This window comes from Anolis carolinensis, chromosome 2, assembly GCF_035594765.1.
Source record: "Anolis carolinensis isolate JA03-04 chromosome 2, rAnoCar3.1.pri, whole genome shotgun sequence".
Taxonomy (NCBI): domain Eukaryota; kingdom Metazoa; phylum Chordata; class Lepidosauria; order Squamata; family Dactyloidae; genus Anolis; species Anolis carolinensis.
In genome coordinates, this window is record NC_085842.1 from 302629696 (window position 1) to 302654724 (window position 25029).

General features: G+C 39.3%; 1 protein-coding gene across 2 annotated transcripts in view; it reads right to left on the reverse strand.

The window, feature by feature from the left end:
• The window catches only part of egflam (EGF like, fibronectin type III and laminin G domains), a 151006-nt gene that overhangs the window by 45945 nt on the left and 80032 nt on the right, over positions 1-25029 (reverse strand). For both annotated transcript variants that reach the window (XM_062972471.1, XM_062972472.1), the window contains exons 5-7: positions 19244-19361; positions 16348-16483; positions 6884-7050 (exon numbers count right to left, since the gene is read on the reverse strand). In XM_062972471.1, coding sequence (XP_062828541.1) covers positions 6884-7050; positions 16348-16483; positions 19244-19361 — 421 coding nt within the window. The remainder of the gene's footprint in view (positions 1-6883; positions 7051-16347; positions 16484-19243; positions 19362-25029) is intronic.

Consider the following 25029-nt stretch of genomic DNA (forward strand, 5'->3'; position numbering starts at 1 on the left):
CTTAGTACTGTTTTCAAAGATACAATAAGGTGTTTGAGAGCCACATTGTGAGAATACTGTAATGGACCAAGGCTCTGGAAGTCTAAGGTTTAAATCTCTGCTCAGTCATAGAAACTCATGTTTGTCATTGAATGAGTGACACTGATGAAAGCAGTGGAAAACCTCCTCTGTCTTGTAAAGACAAACTTATGATAGCACTGCTATAGGTTAGTCAACTCAAAGGCATATAACAACAACTGTGTATGGTATTTAAAGAGTGTTAAAGAGGATCTAATAAAAACATCTTCATAATTACTGCTGGCTACCATTACAGCAGATAAGAATATGCTTTGGATTTAAAAAGAGCTATCCAATAGGTTAAATACATTTTAGGGGTAAGATTCAGCACCTTAAAAAAGTCCTTAGAGAAAAACCAAGATAAAAATCACCTTGACATGGAATCTACCAACTGCCTCTGATTCAATTCTTCTGGTATCCACAATTTCATTTATCCACATCTGGCAAAGTATGTCCTCCTTGGGCATTTTCTAGGCCCTACAGTGCAACTAAATATTGTTTTGGGGCTGGAAATCCTTCAATCCAATAGGATTCACTATTATTGGCAGTTTAATATATCCTCACAAAGTCTGGGAATGCATTTCCCATGGATACAGTGGTTGGTACTCTAAATGTCATTCTCCCCACCCCCCTTTCAAATAGCATCCTTTGAGGGTTGAACTCCTCAGGCAGCCCTTGATGAGAGGAAAGTGTTTCACTCATCTGTTTTTCTAACTTTAAGATGAGTCTTACTTGGAACAGGCATCATATGTGTCTACTTTCAGCTCCTATTTCTTAGCTGATCTTTTCTCTCCCTTATTTGGAGTCATGATCCTTCAGGTTGGATCAAGAAAAATAATCATGAGTTGAAATCTACGTTTTGCTTTTTTAAGGTATCCTTAAGAAATAACACACTATCCTTATATTTTTCAGCTTCTTGGAAGCACTTCTCACTGTCTCAATGGGACTCATTTCAAAATAGAAATGCCAACATTTCTCAGCCTCAATTTTGTTTTTGTTTTTTTCTTGGTTTTTTTTTTCTTAAAACTAAACTGAAGTTTTCTTCATATGAAACTTTTATATTAGGTTAGGAGACTTTGTTGTTGTTTTTTGTGCATTGAAAGCTATAAATATTTTGCCTAATATGCACTTATATGAATATATAAATGTAGTTATACATTTTATACATACTCCTACTGTTGTTTGCACACATTTTTCAATTATGAACATTTCAGCAGTTTACATTTTAACATCTGTATGTTGATTTGTGTGCATTTTATTTCTCTGAAGGTAGTATGTATTTCCTCTCACAGTGAGTTTTGAAGCTATTGAAAAAGCATGACTTTCAAAAAGGCCATGAAACTCTACTCCTGAATTATAATACAATCCTAGTCTGAAGGGGATCAGAATGAGTAAGGAAGGAATTACAGCAGCAGAAAACAGCTGAAACAGCTGTAAAGCTCCAGTTCTGTAACATTTCATATACAGTAGAGTCTCACTTATCCAAGCTAAACGGGCCAGCAGAAGCTTGGATAAGCGAATATCTTGGATAATAAGGAGGGATTAAGGAAAAGCCTATTAAACATCAAATTAAGTTATGATTTTACAAATTAAGCACCAAAACATCATGTTATACAACAAATTTGACAGAAAAAGTTGTTCAGTAGGCAGTAATATTATTTTGTAATTACTGTATTTACTGATTTAGCACCAAAATATCACGATATATTGAAAACATTGACTACAAAAATGGCTTGGATTATCCAGAGGCTTGGATAAGCGAGGCTTGGATTAGTGAGACTCTACTGTACTTGCAAAACCTGTTAAGACAACTGAAAGATAGAAAACAGGATACAAGCAGAGATTTCCTATCATACTGTTTATCATAATTAATAAATGCTAATTAAAGAGATATTCTTTAAACAAAGTTCCACAGTCATGTACCTTTATATTTATCTCCTTAGCCTGATACCTTCAGGTGTCAAGATGAAACTGTTGTATACCCAACTGTGTTCTTAGTTCTTGTTCTGAAATTTTATTTATCCAATCATGCCATGCAATAAAACAACAGCTTTATATACCATTGTTTGTCTAAATGAAGAATGTGAATGTGTAAATATTCCACTATTCCCATGCGAGAATAGGAGTACATTTTATGTAATTGATGAAAAGCTCATTAGCCCATAATGTGTCGCTAATATGGTGTTGTTCAGACAATTGTGTTCTCATGAAATCCAAACAATGAAGAGCAGAAATCATGGTCAATTTTCATTACAATGCAGTTCTTTAGTGTGCAACAACTTGATGCCTACTTAAGATGCTCCACCAACCCTCTAATCCTGTGCCCATAATTAACTGAAAAACCTACAGGGAGTCATTGGGAAAAAAGAAATAAAGCCTCTTTAGAAATAATCAAGGATTAGGTTACATCAAATAACCCGTTAAAATAAATAAGAACCAGAGAAAACCTCTTACTGTTGCTAATTAAGTGGCAGCTGAATATCGATCAATAGCTTACAAAACTATTTTGTTACGAGGCCAATGTTGCACATTTATGTTACTTGCATTTAGGAAATAATTGAGCTCTCCTGGTGTATACGAGGAATTTTTGTTTAATGGCACCAACTAAGTGGAAACACCAACTCTTCTATTTCAATCAATTGTGTAATTTATTGGCCTTCAATTCTGTTTATTGGTTTTAAAACTGGGAATTCTTTGCTGTCCTATTTCATTTGCAACGTGGAACAGCATCTCACCAAATTTATTTATTTATTTACAACATTTCTACTTGCTTCATTATGACAAAAGCCAATGTGGTAAGCCACAACCCTGGAAATCAGGCTTAGAAAACCTCCTCAACTACAACCACCCTGAATTGAATTCTGCCCTGGACATGGATAAGAGGCTACTATTTTGGACTGATTCAATTAAGGCTCTGCAATCAACCCCGGAACTCAATATTTTCACCATGGTTCCCCTTTTTGAAAACGGAACATTTCAGAGCCAGATATCTGACTAAGCTTAAGCCACCTTCCTTAAGAATTGCCTTCACTGACCTGTGATTCCAAGTAATGCATACCACAGTGTTAGATGGTCTCTAACTTAATGTGCCATGGGAAAACAAACAATATATATGCAACCAAGGTGTTAGTCTGCCCTTTGTACATTACAGAGAAACCACAACCTCACATCTCATTTATTGGTCTAGACGAGATCTAAGATATTTGGATGTCAATGTGATGACAGCCAGAATTATTCCTAGAGGCAAATTTCCTTCATCTAGCCAAGTTTTCAAGAGCTGCTTTTTGGTATTCACCATAAAACTGAATGGCCAATGTTCCTCCCACTATTCATAGTAAATAATGTTACACAGGGATTGGCTTGTGACTACGGTGGATAGGACTGAAATCTACTCCTGTATCACCCCAGCTGGGTTCTGTTTCTTAATTTGGCTTTGAAAATCACATTTATCTTGTCCTATGTGCTTATCTCTTTCTATAGATACCTCTGCATATCTATTTATCTCCATATCCACATACACAAAACATTTATCATCATAAGCCATGATTCTCCTGTTTGAGAAAGCAGATAATTCTATACAAATGAGAACAGCAAAAGAATTTTATCTTTGATTACAAAAGGATTCAAAACATTTTGTGCCTACAGATAAACAGGATGTGGAAACAGAGTCTGTCCAGCAATACAAATGACCTTCTGTAAGGTTCGCCAGGCTACTAATCCCAGGGAGCATGTTATACCTTGAAGATGTTTCCATAAACACTTTGTTCAGAAGTTAAATTTAAACCCCAAGAAACTTCAATTAAAAAAACAATCCAAAAACTTCTATGAAACAGGCAACCAAGGAAAACAACCAGGAACAAAGCAAATGAAAGGCTCTGGTATGAAATGAAGTCTGTGGTTGTGTGTGTGTTTTGTTTTTTAAAAAATAGTACCAATAGCCAAATTTATAAGCAGAATATAGGTTTAATATTGTGGTTCTAGTCATTTGGGATTCTGTTTTTCTCCCTGTCCACCACAAAAAGGCTACTGTGAATTTGTTAAATTCAAGCTTGTAAACTGTCTAGACAGAGATTAAAACTAAACTAAAAGAAAAGCAGCATCCCCATGTTAACTTCCCTATCCTTCATACTAAGTAGTCAATGTGTCCTGATATTGTTGTTATATTGCATTCAGTTCCACTGGTGACAGTCAAAATATGGACCTTTGTGGTTTCTAAATAAGTCTTTACCAATTCTAGTCTGCAAGTCCTTCCACCCATCTACTCATCCATCCTTCCTTCATTTTTACTCATGTTGGGAGAAGACTAAAAGCAAAGTAAGCCCTTCATTCAAATGTTCGTCCCATGTATAATAACGTAATTGAAACAATGGGATTCCATCCTCTTCAATATAAGTGTTGACCTACTATTCAGGAACTGATTCAATGGGTCTGTTTCTGCTAGTAGTAGCAATGAGACTTGAGCCTAAAGGTTGAGTAGTTCTGTCAAGTAAAGCTATCTCCTCTTTGATCTACTTCTTGTTCTTAACAAGGGAAGGGATCTCCTTTTTTCTGTCTTTCTAAAATACTTTGCATGCCTCAGCTCATTCTGGGGTTTCACATTTATGACACAGAATCATAAAATCATATAATCATACGAGTTGGAAGAGACCACATGGGCCATCTGGTCTAACTCCCTGCCATGCATGAAAAGCACAATCAAAGTACCTTAGAGAACTGGCATATCCAGCTTAATTTGACATAAACCACTACATCAAATTCAACAAGGAAAACAGAATGGGTTCCATTCAATGAAAAAGGCAGAATATAAAAAATGAAATAAAATAATTTTCCTCCTTGGTTATTCTTTTTTCTCTTTCTTTTGAGTCTCAGATTCTCTGTGCTTATCTCTGAGTTGTCTTGCTCATAAAAACAATCCATGAGTTTATTTAAATTATAGAATTAATGCACTTTGATGCCATTTTAACTGCCATGGTTCAATGCTATAGAATCATGGGAATAGTATTGAAGCACCAGAACTCTTTGACAAAGAAGGCTAAAGACTTTGTTAAACTACAGTTCCCATGATTCCATAACACTGAGCTATGGCAATTAAAGTGATGTCGAACTGCATTAATTCTACAGTGTAGATGCACCCCATCATTACATTTTAATTATTTCAAAATATCTTTTGCTGATTGGAGATGCTATTGTCACAACCAGAGTTTGGGTGAGCCTCCAGATTGCCAGTCCCCAGAATCCACAGCTAGAGTCCATGCTTGTTGATGGATTCTGACAGTTGCAGCCCATAAATATAAATTTTTCATCATCTGACCACAGGATTACTAGTGCTCCTATTTCTCTGTCCTTCTAGCTTTATCTGAACAGTAGTCCAAAAATTATTTTTGGCAGAAGACCCTTATTCTCATATTTATTTATACTCTCTCCTCACCCAACAACACCACATCCAAAGCATGTCAGGATACCTTTAGACTGTTTTTACATCACCAAGTCGCAAAGCTAATTTGAAAGGAATTATTCCCCCCAAAAAGCAAGCCTTGGTTCCAGCAACATTAGATCAAAAACCCCAAACAAACTGACTCACGCCATTATCCAAGACAGTTTCTAGTCATTGCTTGAAACTGCAAGCATCCCCAACCCTCTTTCATGGCATCACAACTTTACTTTGGTCTTTTCCTGTGGTAGCTTTTAAATTATGCATGTAATATATAGAATTCCGTTTTAAAGAATGGCATGAGGAGGTGAAGAATAGGCTTGTCAATGTTACTTCTCCTTAAGATGTTGCTCATCAATTACATATGAAGCTGACATGCACACACATACACACAGTCAGATATGTCTAGAAATGAAAAGTTTGCAATAGCACAAGAACAGCATGGACCTGTATTTAGCCTGGAGCATTCTCTAATTCCACTCATGGCTTAGCTTTTATAGATTTCTAGAAACTACCAAAACTTCCCTATTAAAGGATGGGGAAGAAGGAGAGATGGTTTGCTAAAAATATGATTGGTGGTCTATTAAAAAATGGATGGTGGTGTCTAAATTGTCCAAACTATCCAAGCATTACATTTTATCCTCAAAGTAGATTCAGCACTCATACACTCCAGCATTTCGCAGATGAAAAATGGGAAACATGTGAGCAAGTAACAGAAAAATGTGACCAAAATAACAAAAAGAAAAGGAAGAACTCACACATTAGGAGCAGCTGCAGCAGTTTGCTTGTGACTGAGCTTACTGAGAAGGGCGTGATTCTGCTCTCTCTCGCTACATAGTTAATAGAGTTCAAATTATTTTAGCAAATTGAATTCAGTTGGTAGCAACTGAAATAAACGGAGGATTGATGGGTGAATTAAAAGGAGGAGATTAGGTCGTTTTAAAAGCAGCTGAAGAAGTGGAATGACAGAAGATTAACTGGGAAAGTTGCCAGATATGAGTGCATAATACAGTTCTGTTAAGTTCCACCTAAAGGCATCTAAAGACATGGAAGCCACCAATAACCACTGGCTTTAAGGCCAAGTGATGGAAGAAGAATCATATTATTTATTTATTTATTTATTTATTTATTTCTCACATTTATATCCCGCCCTTCTCACCCGAAGGGACTCAGGGCGGCTTCCAATAGTGGCAACAATTAGATGCCCATACAAACCAATATAAAACAGCACATAAAACATTTAAAACTATTAAAATACATTATGAATTAAAAAATATCCATTTCAATCTCTGAGGATGCCTGCCATAGATGTGGGCGAAATGTCAGGAGAGAATACTTCTGGAACATGGCCATACAGCCCAGAAAACATACAACAACCAAGAATCTTTTACTCACTGAACATTCTGATAGGATCACTGGGAGCACTGGGTGGACTGGTTCCGTGTAAATTTGCTGCTCGGACTGCGAACTGGTACATGTTGTTTGGACTTAATCCCTTCAGGACCATGGAGTCCATTTGGATCTGTTCTCTAATTACTGTCCAGTTGGTATCAAGATCAGGCCTGATTAAAACAAAGTAACAGCATAAAATACAATTCAGCTTTTAAAATATCTTTATTAAAAAGAAACAATTGTTTAATAGAAAAAACACACGTGGAATAATGCAGACAGTTCAAGCAAATTGCATTCTACATAATAAAAAATACCAGTACAAAGTATTAAAACACACACAAAAAAGAAAAAGAGGACAGGAAAGATAAAACAGGGCATGGCCTCCAAAACAACCAGATGATGGTAATATCTGTTTCTTTGCCCAATTTCCTCAAATGCACACATTATTATAAAATAAAAGTATAATAGCATACTACTACTTATAGTATTATCCACTAATCATCAACAGCAGTTACTAATGACTCTCCCTAATGATCTCTTAAATATGAAATAAAATTTCTTAAATTTCATTGTTTAATCAAAATGGTCAGTTTCTGCATCTCAGCCAAATTATACATTGAACAGTCATCTTCTGTTGATGGAATTCCACTTTTGAGCATAAAATAATCAGGCAGTTATAATTACAAAATTCTTCCATATTATTTTCATATTGGTGATTTAACAACCCCAGCAATTATCAGGGTTTTCAAAGATCTTGGGCCAAATCTTTTAATGAATTCAAGATTTGCCAAACTCACCATTCTAAGTTCAATTTTGAATGTGAAATTTCAGAAAGTCCCCTGTTGGCTGAGGGATTCTGGGAGTTGTAGCACAAAAATCAATGTTTCCAACACAACATATGAAAATAGCTGATCACTCAAAACTTCAGAGGCATCCATCAGAAGAAGTCTCAACTGCCTCCTTCCACAAGGCAATTCCTCATACTATTCTATGTGTTCGAGCAAGGCTGCCTCACACATTGTTGTACATAAGGCTTCCTATTAAAAGGATAGGAACATTAAAAGCCCTGAACTGATTTCAAAAGATAAGATTAAAGTGCTGTTTCCCTCATCCCCTTCTTGGATGTCATTGTACAATTTATGACAGGAAATAACCTTCAGGCTCTACATCTCCTGTTTTTTATATAAAGCATTGGCTTCAAACAGCTCTGGCATTATTTTTATAAAAATAATAGCACAATTTTTCCATGTACATTTGAAGTCGTGTCCATTTGGAGCTCAAAGGTGCTGCCAAAATAGACACACATGATTTTTAAATAGGGCAATGCAAGAGTGATTTAGTTATTTGAGGGTCATTTCTATTGAGCAAGAAGGGAGGACAGAGAGATTAAAAAGAGAACAACTTGGGATTCTTCTTCCAAGTTGGTCTGTACTCCATGAATCTGAGAAATCAAATTGTTGAGTCACAGGGGACAAAAAAGGGTTCACTTCTGACAATGAAAAAAAATCCTTTAGTCAACAGTGCAAGAATGACTCAAACTTAGAACACTGTCTTGTCTTGGTCCTCATTGACTGCTCTACAACAGAAAAAATCACTAACATGTTGCCTTTTTTGGGCACACACTAAAAAGAAGGGGACAGCCTATTAATCTGAACATATCTGGGTACTGAACATCTATTCTATGGGTTGCTGTGAGATTTCCAGGCTGTATGGCCATGTTCCAGAAGCATTTTCTCCTGACCTCGCAACCTCTGAGGATGCCTGCCATAGATGTGGGCAGAACGTCAGGAGAGAATGCTTCTGGAACATGGCCATGTAGCCCGAAAAACTCACAGCCACCCAGTGATTCTGGCCATAAAAGCCTTTGACAATCTATCCTATGTATATGTCTAGAAATTTTAATCAAAACATCAATCCAAAAAAACCTGGGTGGATTTTCTAAGGATTTCATCACATTGAGGTCTATATTGTGGATGATAGCGAGGAGATTTGCCATGCATTATGGCAAATCCAGTGGGCAGCGTGGAGAACCCTTCACACCATGCCCCACATCACCTTCATCATCTCTTACCTATCCCACGGGCGGAAGCATCACCGCCCACCTTCCCATCCATTCTTCTCAATGAGAACACAGGAAGGTTTGCATGTTCTCCTTGCTCCCTCTTATGACACATTCACCTAAGTTTGGATTGTTTGATGGAATTACTAAGCTCCATCCTTGATCTGAAGTGGAAGTGTTGTAGGGTGGGCAAATTTGCCCGAGTGATGAGGTCGCAAGTGTCAATGTAAGTACCATACGTTAACTCTTATCGAAAAAAGGAACCACCACTGAGTTGGAGTGGTGAGGGGTAAGAGCTTAGTATGTCCTACAAGGTGCACTGACCCTCTATTCTCTTCACTATGGCACCACTTTATCAAGCCCTCTGTGGGAAAATGGAAGGGGCAGTCAGGATCTACTGGCCCATTGAGGTGATGCTGGTGCTTTCCCCCTCTGTAGAATAGCTCTCATATCAAAATCCGTATCATTGGCTTACACATGAGGTTGACTTATACATGAGTATACATGTTAATTCTGATCTGGACTGAAAGCTTCCTCTGTTTTTCATAATTAAGAGCATGTGTTCCTCGGCAGTGTTAGTTTTTATGGGTGAATGGTTTTTCTCCGTTACTTTAACCTTTTACTTGTTAGAAATGATGCTGTGCATATAACACACACCACTTTTATGTACACTGGAACAGGAAGGATATAGTTATTTGAAGGCACTCTCAATTTCAGACACTGCTCAATGTATTAGGGAAGTGTGTTTGCTCTCTAAAATGAAAAATACCATAAACATCTCTGCAGATCTGCTGTTTTATGCAGAAAGCTATTTCCATAGGAAATGTTCCTTCCTTGAACAGAAAGGAATTATCCAAATATTAATGGAGGTCTGGAGAAATTTGCAGTATTGAAAATGCTTATACAGCTTGAGCATCCCTTTTCCAATTTGTTTGGGACCAGAATCACTTTGGATTTTTTTGGAGTTTGGAATGCTTGTGTTTGCATATATGTATATAATGAGATATCTTGGATATGGAACCAAAGTTTCAACACTACATTTATTTATGTTTCATATATCTGTATGCATTTAGCCTGAAAGTAATTTTGTACAATATGTTTGTTTAATAATTTTGCGCCTGAAACCAAATTTGTGTACACAAATCATAAATGTCCCTATCTCAGCCACCCATGTGGACTATTATGGATTTCCATAAGGGATGCTCAACTTGTATGTGAAACAATTCTGAATTTTCTGTCTTAACTCAAGCAAAGTGTACCTAAACCCAAGGAGGATCTCAAAAGTCACTCCTCCATGTAGAAAACGTTCACTCTTCTCTGTGCAAAGTGAAAAACAACTTGATTGCTCTGCCCTCCCTTCACAAAGAAAGGGGAAATAACTGTTGACATTTGAAAGAAGACCTTGGGGAGGGAATGGAAAAGGTTGTGGGGAGGAGGTCCATCCTCAGATGTCAGTTGCCTTTCTGGTTTTGGCAGGCAACATGTTGCCCACCTTTAGCATCAAAGTCTATTTCTGAAAAAAGCCAAGTAGCCTGCAAATTCAGGCCTTCAACACAGACTTTAAACAAGTCTGTCAAAAGAAATGAAAACTGAAAGATAATGGGGAACTAGGTTATATAGGCTTTGAACCATTAAAAATGAAACTTGTACTGAATCCTAGAAGAAATGGTTACCAATGAAGAGGCAACAAAATTAGGGTAACATGATCAAAACAAGGAACCCAAAAGATCATCTTAGCAGCAGAATGTTGAATGGAAACCAGAGAACTACAGTGAGATAATGGAAGGAAAAATTACAATAATCAGGGCAATAAATGACCAAGACCAAGGTCAAATTTCAGTTGTTCCATTCCCTATTCTCTTTCTGCTGGCAGGTGAATTTATTTTTATTCAGACACTCCACTGGACTTTGATTATATAGCAATAGTGTGCATATAAAGTGCTGTACTGTATTTTTAATCTTTTGCCAGTGTTTAAATATTTTTCTTGTTTTTAAATAATGTTATTTAATTAAAAATTAAATTGTTTGTAAAATTACTGATCCTTAATCTACTCAGCATACATATCAGCCCCCAGGTAATGCATGAGTGTTATACAAAAGTAATTTCAATGCAAAAAAAAAGTCTGCCATTGTATATCAATTAAATTCCTTTAGGAGCAAACCACTATGATGTCATGAACATGCAGAATTTCTCCATCTCTGCCTGGTATCTTGGTAGGTTTGTCTGTCTATTTATTTATTTATTTAGCTTATCTTTTATCCTGCCTTTCTCCCAATATGGGAATTCAAGGCGGCTAACATCAAATCTGGCACAATACGAATTAAACAAGGCAAGTGCATTACAGTACGAATATAAAATTAAACATACATTAAACCCTTTGTGTAATTAAAAATAGAAATATTAAAATATATTTAAAAACTACACATCTACCTCAGAATCCCATAATCTCTGAAGGCACTTTATGAACAGCTAGATACTATAGCTGGCATTCTGCTTGGGATTTATGTTTTTGTAAATGTCCTTATGAGTGCATCAAATTGAGCTGAGTAGCTTTGCAATATCAATTTTTTACTTAGGGGCTGCAACACTGGGCATTAAAGTGCACCATGGCCCAATGCACAATGTGTACTGCTGTGTATCAGTCTGCATAGGTAGACATGGACACAAAAGGTTTGAGTTTCCAACATGCATCACAAGTGCTCAATCCAGATCAGAAATAAACACTTGCATATTGGAACACTGGATAAGTCTATAAATCTTTGCAATTCTGCAATGAGGTTTCATTGCAATTTTTCAATGTAGCTATGGATTTGTAAAATTACACAAAATGTAGACTGGGGTGTTCAGTCTTGGCCTATACTCCATGTCTGTTGAACAGGGAAGCTTTGTGTATGTATTCCTTAGCATAATCTCTCTACTAGTAGAAATTGGACAATTTTCTTGCATATGAATTTCATACACACATTAGAGTAGGCAGACAATCCTGTACACATGCAACTGTTCCCATGTTTACGGCTCAAAGCAGTTTTGAAAATTGGACCCCGACACAAATCTTATTCTGTTGCCACAACATTCTGTAAAAGGCTTTTTTAGTCTGTCTTTTTATAGTGCATTTCAAAAACAGGATAGGGAGATATTTGATGCAATATTAAAGCATACAATGAATTTCTGACCCACAGACTGATGATCTGAGGTCAAAGGTACAAGGCCCACATGTAATTCAGTCAAATCCTTGTAGACAACGAAAACCCATGAGTCACATTACAGAGATGGTTAGTTCATGAAAATATATTTAGTGTACAGTTTCTTGGCTTCTAAATCATAATGCTGCCTTGGGTCATGGGAAAATGCAAGTTTCAAAATGTGGTTACACAAACAAAAAGTTTTTAAAACATTTGGATTAATTTAATTGCAAACCTAAAAATGTATTAAAGCCGGAGTGAAGTTGAGTCACTAGAAAGGAAATTACCAGATCAAAAAGGAAAGAGTATGTCATATAGGAACATAATGTCTTTAGATTGGATCAGAAGTGATTTACTGAAGTTTTATATGCAGTTCCTAATCAAGAGAGCTTTGGGCTTTGTTTTATTCAATTTTAAGGACATCTTTAAAGAATGAAGGAACACATTCTAACATTAATATTAAAAAAACATAGCTATCTTAGGCAAACCATTTTCTAAAACAGAAGTGAAATACAGATTTTTGCATATGTGCGATTATATATAAGATCACTAGCTGTGCCCGGCCACGCGTTGCTGTGGCTTAGTCTGGTGGTGTTGGTCAGGCTACATTAGGTTGTATTTATGCTGTGACCTCCACCTTTCTTTATACTCACATTAGTAGTAGTATTTGAAGTCTGTTACCTTCTTCAATTTTTGTGTTGATCGATAATTGCTTGAGATCCCTGTTGTCTTTGGTTTGTTGTTAATCGTGACGTCGGATTCTGCTGAGTGCGGTTTACATCTTATTGTGGTACAATAGTGTTTTGTTTTGTTGTTTTTTTGCCTGTGTAGGTGTTTATTATTATTGTTGTTGTAGAGGTCATGAAGGCTGGATAAGTTAGATGCTACTGTATTGTTTTTTGGAGGCCCAGTGTAGCACTGACTGGCCTCTCAGCCTCAGTGCCTGGCTGCTTCTTGCCTGTGATGGTGTTGATTCTTATTTTTGTTGTTGTCATTGTTATTATTGTAATTGTTTTTTTGGAGGCCAAGTGTGAATGTAGGGATTGGGGAGGTGGATGAGCACTGAATGGCCTTGTAGACTCAGTACATGGCTGATTCTTGCCTGTATAGGTGTTTATTATTAGTGGGTGAGTGGATGGATAGATGAGTGGATGGATAGATAGAGTGGGTGCTCTCCTATGCTGTTCCCTTTCTCTGCTCCGATCCTGAGCTCGCTGATAAGAACACACTGGTCAGAAAGGAGGGTAAATATAACCGGATCAATGGCCTTTCTCTCCCTTTTGCTCTTGGCCTTCCGGGCAGAGAGGGAGGGCTCTTGTCCTTGGCGTTCCTTCGCTTCCCTTCCCTCCCTCCTTCCTTTGTTCTATCCGTCCCAGCCTTTCCTGCCTGTGGAGCCATGGAACTGGGTCAATGGGTTGGATGATGGGGAAAGGGAGAAGGAAGAGGCCTTTAATTGAAATGCATGGACTCCATGCCATGGGGTGCTGGAATTTGTAGTTTGCATCCAGTCCAACCCCTTTCTTTCTTTCTGTCATGGAGGAAGAACCCACCCAAACCTTTCAGACAGATGGCCATCCGGTTTAGTTGTATTGTTATAGTCACGATGCGTTGTTGTGAGTTTCGTGGGTCCAGATTGTGGTTTTGTGGTTTGGTTGTATTGTTACAACCGGGAGGCAAGGGTTTTGCGTTGTGTTGCCAAGTTTTGTATTTCTGGGGCGTTTAGTTGTGTTATTATAGTCACAATGCATCGTTGTGAGTTTTGTGGGTCCAGATTTTGTTTTGTGGTGTGATTGTGTTGTTACAACTGGGAGTCAAGGCTTTTGCGTTGTTTTGCCAAGTTTCGTATTTCTGGGGCGTTTAGTTGTGTTGTTATAGTCATGATGCGTTGTTGTGAATTTTGTGGGTCTGGATTGTGGTTTTGCGGTGTGATTGTGTTGTTACAACCAGGAGGCAAGGCTTTTGCATTATTTTGTCAAATTTTGTATTTCTGGGGCGTTTAGTTGTGTTGTTATAGTCACAATGCATTGTTGTGAGTTTTGTGGGTCTGGATTGTGGTTTTGTGGTGGTTGTGTTGTTACAACTGGGAGGAAAGGCTTTTGCGTTATGTTGGCAAGTTTTGTATTTCTGGGGCATTTAGTTGTGTGCCAAGTTTCGTATTTCTGGGGCGTTTAGTTGTGTTGTTATAGTTACGATGCATTGTTGTGAGTTTTGTGCATCCGGATTGTGGTTTTGTGGTGTGGTTGTGTTGTTACAACCAGGAGGCAAGGCTTTTACGTTGTGTTGTCAAGTTTTGTATTTCTTGGGCATTTAGTTGTGTGCCAAGTTTCGTATTTCTGGGGCGTTTAGTTGTGTTGTTATAGTCACTATGCATTGTTGTGAGTTTTATGGGTCCGGATTGTGGTTTTGTGGTGTGGTTGTGTTGTTCCAACCGGGAGGGAAGGCTTTTGCGTTGTGTCGCCAAGTTTCGTATTTCTGGGGCATTTAGTTGTGTTGTTATAGTCACTGCGCCCGCAACTTTATCCTTTTATATATATAGATGGAGATATCAAAATAGTTGAGGCAGTTCTACAATGGGCAGAAAACTGGTATTTCCCAGTATATCCTAATTACTATGTCAATGTAAAAGTGAGTATTTTTGCAAATAGTCGAAATGCAATATGAAGTGATCTTTCATAACATCAAGCATTCCAATACAATGGAATATACACAATGGAATATACAGGGGTGTGTGTGAGAGAGAGTTCTCAACTGACACAATTGCTGTGCCCTGAGACTGAGAGAGGGTGGATTAGCAATGACAGCCAGGAAGATGAGTCAGAAAAAAGCACAACAGATGAAATACAATAAAAGCTTCTTGGAGTACCTCCATCACATACCTTTAACAATCACCACACTATGGCAAGAGAAAAAGTTCTGATGAAGTTGTGGAGGACACAAGGTTGGAAAAAAGCTAAACTATAAGCTGAGGCTGAGGCTCCTAGCTACTGAAAGGAAGAAGTAAATGGTTTGGGGATGTTTTGAAAGATTTTCAGGACCTTACTAAGATTGGGTGTGATAGAGATGCCACAGAAAAGGAGCTCTTTCAATTTTTCAGAAAGAAGCACTTGGAAAGCATTTTGACTTGCTGTTGATAATTGCAAAGAGAAAGGGGAAGGGAGAAACCCTCTGAGATATTTTATTGCCTTGTGCACTTTAAAACATGTCATTTCCTACCTTATTTCTGAGAAGTTCCAGACAGCTTGCAGCAGTCAATAATTATTACATACATAGCTAAGGTCCTGAATTTTATTTATAGCTACAGAAAAGTATCTATGAATGACCTAACGAATTAACTCCTCAAACTCCAAATAGGTTGGCCACATCATCCAGAAATGTCTCACTGGACCATAACAAAGGCCTCCATCATTAGATCAGCTCCCTGGGATTTCAAGTGGCATATTTATTATTGTGGCAGTAGTGTCATGATTGTGGATACAGAGCAATTATGGATCCCTAACTCTAGGTTATGAAACTGTAAATACAATACAGGATGTCAGCCCACCTTTCCAACATTAAATAAATAAATGCAGCAGCAGCAAACAGCAAAACAGAGTACTTAAAATGAGCTTGCCATAGAAGGGAATTCCAGAACTTAAAGAGCAGACACAGGAAAGGGTGAACTCATATACGTGTTTAATAGCATAGAATGCAAAGCAGAATTCTGTGTCTCTTCAAAGGCAAAGTTGTCAGAGATTCTATCAACACTACCCTTAATATAACTGTTTTATCTGCTTTTAAAAGCAAAGCTGAATGGAATAGGAGGCCAGCATAGAATACCAGGAATATCCAGATAGGAGACAGAAAGAATCAAGCCTAAAACATTTGAGATTAACAGTCAAATATCACATCCCTGGGCTAAATGAACCAATGGCCTGAATCCATATACATTTACTTTCTAAACAACTGTACCTAGGGACCTAAGCCACTGTGCCACTGTACATCCAACCCTATCTCCTTGACCCACTCTCAGCGGGCAACTGATGGCACTAAAACCCACTGGCAGATCCAGCACATTATCCAACTGTCCCGTTCTTGGCGTAGGTCATCTACTGAAGCCTGTAGACAATTTCATCTAGAAAATTGTGGAGCTGAGGTAAACTTAGCTCCGGATGATAACTTTATGAAACAGTTGTCAGTTCACATGAATCCATGTTAGCTTACATGCAGGTCCCATAAACAAGATCACCTGATAAATTCCACAGTGTAGTATTGAATTGGAGAACTTCCTTCACTTGGTCCTGGTTTCCATGTCAGTGCAACTTCTGAGTCAGAAACAACAATGACTTGAGGCTGATATGGTGGATCTGGAGCCATACATTTATCTGAAACAAAAAAGTTATATTTTGAGGGGGAATGCCCTGATTTTTTTTCTTGCTTGGTTCATGTGTTCTTCTAAAAGGTAAAGACAGGACAGGGCACCACATAACACATCTAACCTCTCAGGTCCCCATATTAAACAACAAGATCTGAAGGGAAATTCCACTCATATTTGCTTGAATATAATTAGAGATCTCAATACAACTAGGAGTCCAAATCCTCTGTATATTTTGCTGCTCAAAAAACACACATATTGAATCTAATCTTGTCTGGGCTTCATGAATAGAATCATATATATGATTCTGTAAGTTAATATTTGGCAAATCCTTATCACAGAATTATAAGGAAGAGACCACAAGAGCCATCCAATTCAACCCCTTGCCATGATGGCATATGCAATCAAAATATGAACCAAACCCATTTTTTCTGAAGCCTATTTTTCCTTTTTCCTGCCCTCTTCTAAATTTTTCCAAATCTTAGAACAAAAATCACATATTTCATTATTAAAAGAGAAAATGAAAATTTTTAAAGGTTTTCTCCACAATATGTGAGATTTTGTGCATTTTCATTGCATTTTGGAATGTTTTTGAACAAAATAATATTTTTTGCAAAAAATATTGTTTTGTGTCAATGCTGTTTTGGGGGAACCCACATTCATGCTTGGATTAAAATTTTCACAGAAATGAATTATTTTGTTTTTTAAAAAATCTGATAATGGTTAGACATTTTCTCAATGGTCTGTTTCAATGCTCAAGATGCTCTTTCTTGCTGAAGATGAAGGTATTTATGAGCTTTCTTCACATCTCTGTTTAACAGCAATCATGGTCCTGGTCTGCTCTGGGTGTTCTTATGTTTGTAAACAGGATGCTCGAGTAATATAAGATCTCTCAAGCAGAAATTAAGCAAGAAAAGATCAGGGACAGAGAATAAGTAATAGAATCTTGGAATGCTAATTGAATTAGGACCGATGAAGCAGAACAAAACAAGAAGTCCTGTGGAATTTTAAAGATTAACAAACACATCAGAGTCCCAAACATTTTGAAATGTGCTGTCAATAATTGCAAATTTCTACAGCAACTACCTCCCAACCCAAACCCAGTCTGAGCCAACCCTAATCTATACAAAATTCTTCATGCATTGCAGACAAGTTGAAAGGACATGTCTCACTTCATGCCAGATTGAGGACTACAGCATCTCTGTGTTTGTGCTGGGTTTTGAACATACTCTGAAGCAGCAGGGATTTTTCGGTATGTCTTCAAAATGTATAACCATATCCTCCCCCTCCCCTGCTTTTAAGATCGAAAGTACTCAGGAGGAAAAATTTCAGCAACAACTGTGACAATGGCTGTTTATAAAGATGTACTATTTTAATCTCCTGAAATATATTGTGCTATAAAGTTTATAAACTGTTGAAATGTGTAACAATGTTCATGCACTTTATAAACCGAGACATGACTCTGGGCTGGATTGACCTGATTTTCATTCTGGGGATTGGTCTGATTTTCACTTTGGGAATTTCAAAAGCATGTTCAAATTCTGTAACTATAAAAATAAACAAGAAGAAATCCTGTGGGACACTGAAGACCAACAAATAAATGTTGTAAGAGGATTTTATAGAATAGACAGTGACTATTTATCCCACTACAAATTGGTACATTGATGATGAACCACAGATACTAAACAGCATCAAACAACACTGATTAATTTAAAACATGCATCCAGTTTATACGTTCTGATTTTTTTTTATACAACATGAGTTATTCTGGCATGAAATGTCAGCTTCATTCATACTTTATAAATTCTTTATGCTTGCAAAAATTTAAGATCTTGCTAACTTGATAGGTGGTTGATTGTGCTGCAGTTACCTACAATTTCCTGGTTAGCGAAGTCCCATTGATGAAGTATTTTTGTTTTGTCTTATGATAAGTAGAGACAGAAGATAGATCAGGATCTACAAGTAGAAATGCGTTTGGTCACTAATTTTCTTCTCAAGCAGTTATTCTGCTGTGAGAAACTCCTTGAAAATGGCGGGTTTTGAAAGCTATTTGGAATTTAGGATTTATTCTATAAACATTTACATTTAGTATTTTTGCCCAGAAAAAGCATTTTCTGAACAGAAATAGTTCAGAAAATGCTATTTTCTGTGCAGAAAATATTAAGCATAATATTTTCAAAAAGTCATTAACTACAGGTGCAGGCCAATTAAAACAATCCGGTATATTTCATATACACCTTATGTAAGTAGTCTGAAAGTAATTGTATACACCGTTTTAATAATTTTGTGCATGAAACAATATTTATATACACTGAACCATTCAAAAGCAATTATGTCCTTATCTCAACCATCCATGTGGACAATTTTAGATTTTTGAGTATTTTGGAGCCCAGAATTCTAGATAAGGGATCTTATCCTCTATGGCACTAAGATAAAACTGGTTGTGGGCGATGTACAGCTGACCTGATTTATGGATGGGAAAGCCAATGCAAACAGCCATTACAAAAATTGTTAGAAATTGCTAGATTTTTGTGGCTAGAAATGAAATATCCAAATGCCTTTCTTGTAAAACCTTTTAAAGGAAGTTTACAAAGGTAAAAACAAAGTATATCAGCTTTTCAAATCCATGTCTTATCCTCTGACCAAATGTGCCTTTGAAATGCTCACAAGCATTAGCATGTATGTGCTGGGGGGGGGGGGGATCCAAAGCTTGGCATTATCTCTGTCCCAGTCAACACCTATAATGAAAAACTATTCACACCGCTTTTACCTTGTGATAAAGTTGTTACATTCTTGGGCATGCTGGGTCTCCCTTTCCCTGCCCAGCCATAAGCTCCAACACTAACACGATGGAGAGTGCCTGGCTTCAAATCTCCAATAACAACTTCCTGTTTTGAAAACAAAGCACATGATGGGGAAAATGTACAAAAGGCAATAAGGAAAGTAACTGTTTGGCTTAACATTAAGAATTCTTTGGGTAATTCCATGGTTTAGAAGAAATTCCTCACATAGCTTGTTTGAGGTTTCTGGGAGGTAGAGTTCAACACAAGCAAAGAGTACCAGGTGAGAAAAGGCTGTTCTTGAACCAATGAGTTGCAGTTAAAACAGCAGCTCCATGTTTAGCCATTTGTAAACTACACTTTTAATATAAGTGCCTTTGGAAGCACACAATGAAAAGAATAAATCTTTGCAATAAAAACTTTTACCATAAAATATATAGCAGCAGTCAACAAAAAAGTAAGATAAAACAGGTAATAGTAATTAAAATAGATTTGCAACATGCTGAAATTTCTGGACACTTAAAATAGCAACTGTTCTTCTCATACTAAAGAGTGAATGCAAGGCAAGTTCCTAGAGGGAGAACATTCCACAAGTGAAGTGCCACAACCAAGAAGACCTTCTCTCTGATCACAACACATCTACCTGTTGAACTTGAATAATGGCTTTTGATGAACATCAGGAAGGCTGGAGATGTAGTTTTAGTAGCCAAAAGGACCAAGTCAATTAGTGATTCATTACATTCTTTTCAGGTATAGCCAATGTTTTGCAGTGGTTTGATTGATGAACTATGATTCTGGAGACCATGGTCCTATTTCCGCTTGGCCATGGTCCAGAAAAACGCAGGCTTAGGGACACCATGTATGTTTTAAAGTTGTTGTATGGTTTCCTTTGCTATGTTGGAAACCGCCCTGAGTCCCCTGAGGAGCTAGGGCGGTACAGTAGAGTCTCACTTATCCAACCTTTGCTTATCCAACGTTCTTTATTATCCAACGCAGTCTGCCTTTTAGTAGTCAGTCTTTTTGTAGTCAATGTTTTCAATAGATTACAATGTTTTGGTGCTAAAGTCATAAATACAGCAATTACTACATAATGTTACTGTGTATTGAACTGCTTTTTCTATCAATTAATTATAAAACATGATGTTTTGATTCTTAACTTGTAAAACCATAATGAAATTTGATGTTTAATAGGACCACACATTTCTCATCCCTGGTCCCAAGAAAGCAGACTATAATACCAGGTCATTTTTGTCAGCATCAACCTCATAACAAATATCAGGTCTGCTTTAGGTTATTATCCAGAGTCCAATTAGAGACTCTAAAGTCCCTTAGAGACTCTAAAGTCCCTTAGAGACTCTAAAGTCTTTTAGAGTCCAATGGCAATTCTTTCTTTATTTTTCCTACTTATATGCAGACAAAGATAAAGTGAGAGCAATGACCAGGGGAGCTTAGGTGTAGTGTGTACTCTACTTGGACATGCCTTAATTCAGTTTAAGTGCCTCCAAATGAAAAAGATTAGAAGTATCACAAAAAAAGCTCTTTTTGCCAATAAGCAATCTCAAAAAACAAATCTGGGCCAATTGTTTTTCTTCTTCAAAGCTTCGGCAAAGAAGAAGCATAAATCTGACCTACAATATCTCAGCATAGAATTCAGAGATATATGTTAAAGGTCAGTTTATTTCATACAGTGGTTTGCTGTTGAAAAGAAGATTGCCCAATGTCCTTCTATAGCATCAAAAGGCAACTAAGCTCGTGATTGTGATGACCCATGGGCCTTGTAGTCCTGCTCATGACATTGTGATGCCTGATGAAGAAGAAAACTTGGGTTTTTTACCTTCCCAGTCAGAACTGGATTCTTCCCAGACAGACTCTTCCCAGCCAGATCTGGGAACCTTGCACCTGCAAGAGGATTATGTTCCAGAAGTATGTCAAACAAATACTGAGGCTACATCTCCAGTGTTTTCTCGCCATGAGTTTTGTAAACAACAGAGAGGCTTGGAAGCAGCCTCGCGCAGGAGTGCGAGAATAATTGCTAAGAATTTGCCAATTAAGCCTACTTTCCATGAGAATCTTTAAGGAGTCAAACATCTGGTCTCAGAGATTAGCTTTCGTTTCTGGTTCCCAGAGAACTGCTCTCGGCGGGAAAGTTAGACTCTATATAGGTGTTTTACCCGCGGAGTAACTTTGCGGAGTCAATTCGTCAGCCTCCGGAGCGAGTTGTGTCTGGACAGCGCGCTCCGTTTCTAGCCTCGTTCCTGCTCAAGCCTTGCCTTGGTTCCAGCCTTCGCTCCTGTTTCCCAGCCGTTGTTTACCAACGGACCTTGCCTTGTTTTCCCAGGACTAAACCTTGCCTTGTTTCACGGATTTTACCAAGTTATTCCACGGACCTTGTTCTTGTTCCTCGTTACCTTGTTCCACGTTTCAAGCCTTGTTTCAAGTATCAAGTTATTTCCTAGCCTTGCTCAAGTTCATGGACTAAAGGACCTTGTCATCTCCCCTCACTTTGCCTGGCAAAGTGAGTGTTTCGGTTATTGGATTACAACTTTGGACCTTAATATTTCATATTGGACATTGTTTCTTTGGACTAATTTTGACCTTCCCTGAAAGGTCTACTTCTGGACTAACTTTTACATTTGCTTTTACTAACTTTATATATTTCCTTAATAAAGATATTAGATAGAATCTGGCCTCTGCGTATGGTTATTGGTGCTCTGTAGCCTGGGTCGTGACAGTTTGACTCCGCCGCCCTAAGCACCAATTAACCTCGGCCAGAATGTCTACCGGAGTCGTACCTGGGCCGAGCGGCCAGCCGATTACCTACACCATCGACAAGGATGAGGTGGACCGAATCCGTGATAAGCTCAATGCACAGGATGGAGAAATAAAGGGTTTGAAGGAACGCGGAATCCGTCTTCCGGCCATGGCGTTGCCAACCAAGTTTACTGGAGAAGCTTCTAAGGTTCATGTTTTCCGTCGCCAATGCCAAGCTTATCTAGAGACCCGTGATGCCGAGTTTCCCCAGGAAGACATCAAGGTGGCGTGGATTTACAGTCTCCTAGACGGGCCAGCGGCTAACTGGGCGACGGCTCTGTTCGACCAAGCCTCCCCACATCTAAGGTCAGCGCAACATTTCTTGGACCACCTTAAGGCGACCTGGGGAATCGAGGACAATTTGGAGGCAGCCGGGCACAAACTCCGCCGCCTCTTCCAAGGAGACAGACCCATGTCTCAGTACATAGCCGAGTTCCGAGTGCTGGCCCACAACACCGGCTGGAACGATGTTGCCCTCAGAGGACAATTTCGGGAGGGTCTCAACATTGAAATGCTGGAGGAAATCTCCAAGGTGGATCCTCCCCAAACGCTGGAAGCACTCATCGATCAATGTTTACGGGCTGAAGTCATGATTGCCAACAGGAAGCAGTGGGTACGAGGCCAGAGCGGTAGAGCTGGGGCAAAACCCCCCGCTCCCGCCAGCGTTCAGCCGCGTCCAGTGTGGAGACCCCCACCACCATCCCCATACCCCAGAGGGAGCGAGGAGGTGCCGATGCAGTTGGGCAATGTGCGTCCCAGATTAGATGCCGCCGAGAAGGCCCGCCGCCAACGCCTAAATCTCTGTTGGTATTGCGGGAATGGGGGCCACTTCGCCAGAGAGTGCCCAGCCAAAGGGAAGCCCGCCGCCCGTCTTGCGGCGGCGTCCTCCACGGAGACGAAGACGTCTGAGGCGGCTGGCACACAGCCGGCGGGGGAAGCCAACGACCGGGCGTAGAGAGGCTCGCCAACCCGGTCAAGAAACCCATTCAAGAGCCGCCAACCGGGGTCCTGTTCCTTCTAGTGGTCACCTTATGGTCAGCAAAAAAGGGACCCGTTATGATCCACGCCATGATAGACTCAGGAGCTACCAACAATTTCATTGATAGAGAGTATGCCGACTCTCTGGGATTACAATATCATGACTTCAAGAATGCCCGTGTGGTGCAAGCCATCGATGGCCGCCCTCTCAAGACGGGCCCCGTAAGCCAGTGGTCGGAACCCACCAGGATGTGGATAAGGGAACATATGGAAGAGATTTCCTTCTTTGTTACTGAGGTTCCCCATTTCCCTGTGATTTTGGGGATTCCATGGCTGACACTTCACGACCCAAGCATCTCCTGGTCCAACAGAGAACTGCAGTTTGCTTCAAGGTACTGCCAAAACCATTGCCTCGTAGCCAAGGTCTGCCATGCCACAGACACCGAGCCCATCATCACCTTGCCAAAGAAGTACTCCGAGTATTGGGATGTATTCAATGAAAAAGAAGCCGAAAAATTACCCCCACATAGACCTTATGACTGTGCCATTGACTTGGTGGAGGGGGCCCCGATCCCGCGAGGGCATCTCTACTCCCTGACTGAACCAGAGCAAGAAGCTCTCAGGGAATTCATAGAGACAAACCTTCGCAAGGGATTCATCAGACCCTCTCAATCCCCAGCCGCCTCCCCAGTGATGTTTGTGAAGAAGAAGTCAGGGGAATTACGCTTGGTGGTGGACTACAGAGCATTGAATAATATCACCAAGCGGAACAGCTATCCCCTGCCCTTAATCTCGGATCTACTAGACCGACTTCGAGGAGCCAAGGTTTACACCAAGCTGGATCTTCGGGGAGCTTACAACTTAGTTCGCATCAGAGAAGGGGACGAGTGGAAGACCGCCTTCCAGACTAAATTCGGATTATTCGAGTCCCGAGTTATGAATTATGGATTAAGCGGAGCTCCCGCAACGTTCCAGCATTTTGTCAATGACATTTTCCAGGACTATCTAGATAGGTTCTTGATAATCTACCTGGATGATTTTTTGGTGTTTTCTAGATCACAATCAGAACATGAGAACCACGTCAAAATGGTGTTGCAACGATTGCGGGATCATGGACTTTATGCCAAGCTAGAAAAATGCGCTTTTGATCTACAAGAGGTAGATTTCCTTGGATACCGTATCTCGCCTCTAGGGCTCTCCATGGATCCAGCCAAGGTTTCAGCAGTATTGGAATGGCGGGCGCCAACTAACAAGAAGGAGGTGCAGCGATTCTTGGGGTTCGCGAACTATTACCGTAAGTTCATTCCAGATTTTGCCCGCTGGTCTGATCCAATCACTAGCTGCATCCGTGGAAAGCAGCCCTTCCGCTGGACTGATCAAGCAGAGAAAGGGTTCCAGCAACTAAAGAAATTATTCACATCCCAGCCAATCCTTCAGCATCCAGATCCTGAAACCCTTTTTGTGGTGCAAGCGGACGCCTCTGATGTGGCAATTGGGGCTGTGCTCCTACAACCGGTGGGAGATCACCTTCATCCTTGTGCCTATTATTCTCGTCAACTAACCGCACCAGAGAGAAACTATACCATTTGGGAAAAAGAACTATTAGCCATAAAGGCAGCTTTTGAAACTTGGAGACATTGGCTAGAAGGGGCCAAATTTCCCATTGAAGTCCACACTGATCATCGGAATCTAGAACATCTAAGAACTGCCCGCAAGCTAAATCAGAGGCAGCAACGTTGGGCTTTATTCTTTGAACGTTTCAACTTCCAGATTCATTATGTGACCCCAGCCCAAACCAAGCAAGCAGACGCCCTGTCACGTAAACCGGAATACGCTGCAGGACGCAAGGAGACCTTTGAATCCCAACTACTACAACCCGAGAACTTTGCCACGCTCACAGTGGGGAACACCAAATCCACTCCCATTGATTCAACTCCCTCTACTCCAGGGCCCATCTGTGCTCAAGAAATCAGGGCTAGTCAGCAAG